The sequence below is a fragment of the Nestor notabilis genome, unplaced genomic scaffold (assembly GCF_000696875.1).
Source record: "Nestor notabilis isolate BGI_N333 unplaced genomic scaffold, ASM69687v1 scaffold13056, whole genome shotgun sequence".
Taxonomy (NCBI): Eukaryota; Metazoa; Chordata; class Aves; order Psittaciformes; family Psittacidae; genus Nestor; species Nestor notabilis.
The window spans coordinates 60,019-62,040 of NW_009933496.1; the positions used below are offsets into that span (position 1 = coordinate 60,019).

A 2,022-nucleotide genomic window follows, 5' to 3' on the forward strand; every position below is an offset into this window, starting at 1 on the left:
TCTTTCCCTTCGTCACACAGGAATGACAAGAGAACATACCAGTAAGTTCACAGTGCAGCTCATGCGGTTGTCCTTGTTCTCATCATTCATCACAGTCCGATAATCCAGTAGCTTCTCCAAGAGGCCTTTAACTAGGCAAACAAACCTTCCCACCAGGTGGCAGATGCTGGGATGCTGACCTGCACACTCTGTAAGGCTGCAAACACAGACCATGGCTTTACAGTACTGTGAGAATTAGTGGCCCAGCAGCTGAAAAACTGTTTGGACATGAAGGCAAGTACCAATTTAGCAACTGCAGAATGCACTTGAAATTCCCTTTGTGCCTTGGTAAAATTTAGAAATCCAGAAGATAGATGGGATATAAACCAAAAGAAAAAATGAGCAATTTGCTTCCCTGGGCTGAAGATAACTTCAAATTCAAGGGTATACCCATAATTTCAGAATAGAGTAACCTGCATCTGCGTTATAACCAACTCAAGTCTCTGGAATGCCACACCACTGTGATAACACTACATCTTCCTCTCCTCTGTTACTGTGCAACAGAAAATGCAACAGTTAGTCCATTCTCTTTGAACTTTCTACTCACACTTAACTGTACAAACTAACATAAATTACAATTTCAGGTCAAAAAAGATATTTATTAACCAGAGCAATTTGCCTGTGAGAAATAAGCAAACCCAAACAGTAAGCTTCCTGCAGACTGAAAAAAGCAGTTAGTTCTCTTTTGATAAAAATATAGGAAAGTGAGTTTTATATGTCGTCATCATATTCTAATTTTTATTAATAATATTAGCATATGCTGTTTCTATAAAGTGCTGAAGTAATTTAGGAGTAGATATTTCACATTACTGACCCAGCTTTATTTTCAAAACTTAACTGTTTAAACATTATGATCATCAGAATCTTATTAAGGATTATTTTGTTTCTCTTAAGAGTTTATTTCCTCTACTTAGCACTCTGGTTTTCTTTTGGGATTCTCTCTGACAAACTGCATTATTTTATATATATATATAAAAATATATATCCACATATATATGGGGGGGTTGTGGGTAGTTCTGGTTTTGTTTTGGGTGTTTTTTTCACGTATATATTTCTAGATGCTTGCATTGGGTCTGGCTGAGATGGAGTTAATGTTCCTCACAGTGCTGTGTTGTCTGTTGGGAGCTGGAAAGGTTGATAACACGCTACAGCTGAGCAGTGCTTCACAGCATCAAGGCTGGCTTTCCAACATCCCCCTCACCACTAGTCTGGGGGTGGGCACAGCCTGGAGAGCTGAGCACAGTGACCAAAGAAACTGCAAACTGAACAGGAGAGAGGAATGTCTGTCTCATGAGGGAAGACTTAAAACGTTGTCTTGCTCAGCTTTATGCAGTAATCCCAATAAAAAGGAGCTGTAAAACTTCAGAAGATATTTTTTTTTGGCCCAGGAGGGAGCAAGAAGCCTTTGAATTTTTAAACAGAGCTTGAAAAAACACAGAATTTTTTAAAAGACAAAATATTTTCATAAAAGCTCAAGACAACAACTGCATAGCATGGGCCACTGCAACGATGGGGAACTGGAAAGCTTCCAAATGCTATTTTCTGTTGTGCCTATATGAGTAACTAAGCTATGCCAGAATTCATTTTCTGAGCCGGGGGCCAAGTGGCGTAACACAGCTCATATTCACATAGCTGGGTTCTCCTCCACTTCCCAAAACAGGGCAGCCTTGTCTCTTCTGCCTGTAGAGAGCGGCCTCTCACAATTTCCACATTACCCCAACTCTTCCTTGGTGGTGTCCAGGACAGCATTCATCTGCACAGGTCATCACCCTGCTATGGCACATGCTGACATTCAGGGCTTGGCAGCGCCAAGCAGCACTTGCACTTCTCCAGACCCTATGTAGTTTGTGGGGCATGGGCAAGTGCCCAGCAACCGGCCAGTGTAGGTATGTGTTGGCTGCTCAGGTGAGCAGCAACTCACAAGAGAGTCACTGACTATGGCTAAATTCTGCATTCGGGTGGGAAGAGGAACTGTGCAGGAAT

General features: G+C 41.6%; 1 protein-coding gene across 1 annotated transcript in view; it reads right to left on the minus strand.

Moving 5' to 3' along the window:
- Positions 1-2,022, minus strand: part of LOC104407591 (dedicator of cytokinesis protein 2-like) — a gene marked incomplete at its 5' end in the record, with an annotated part of 42,264 nt that overhangs the window by 28,497 nt on the left and 11,745 nt on the right. Inside the window, one exon of the mRNA XM_010016914.1 lies at positions 40-196. Within this exon, the coding sequence (XP_010015216.1) occupies positions 40-196 (157 nt within the window). The remainder of the gene's footprint in view (positions 1-39; positions 197-2,022) is intronic.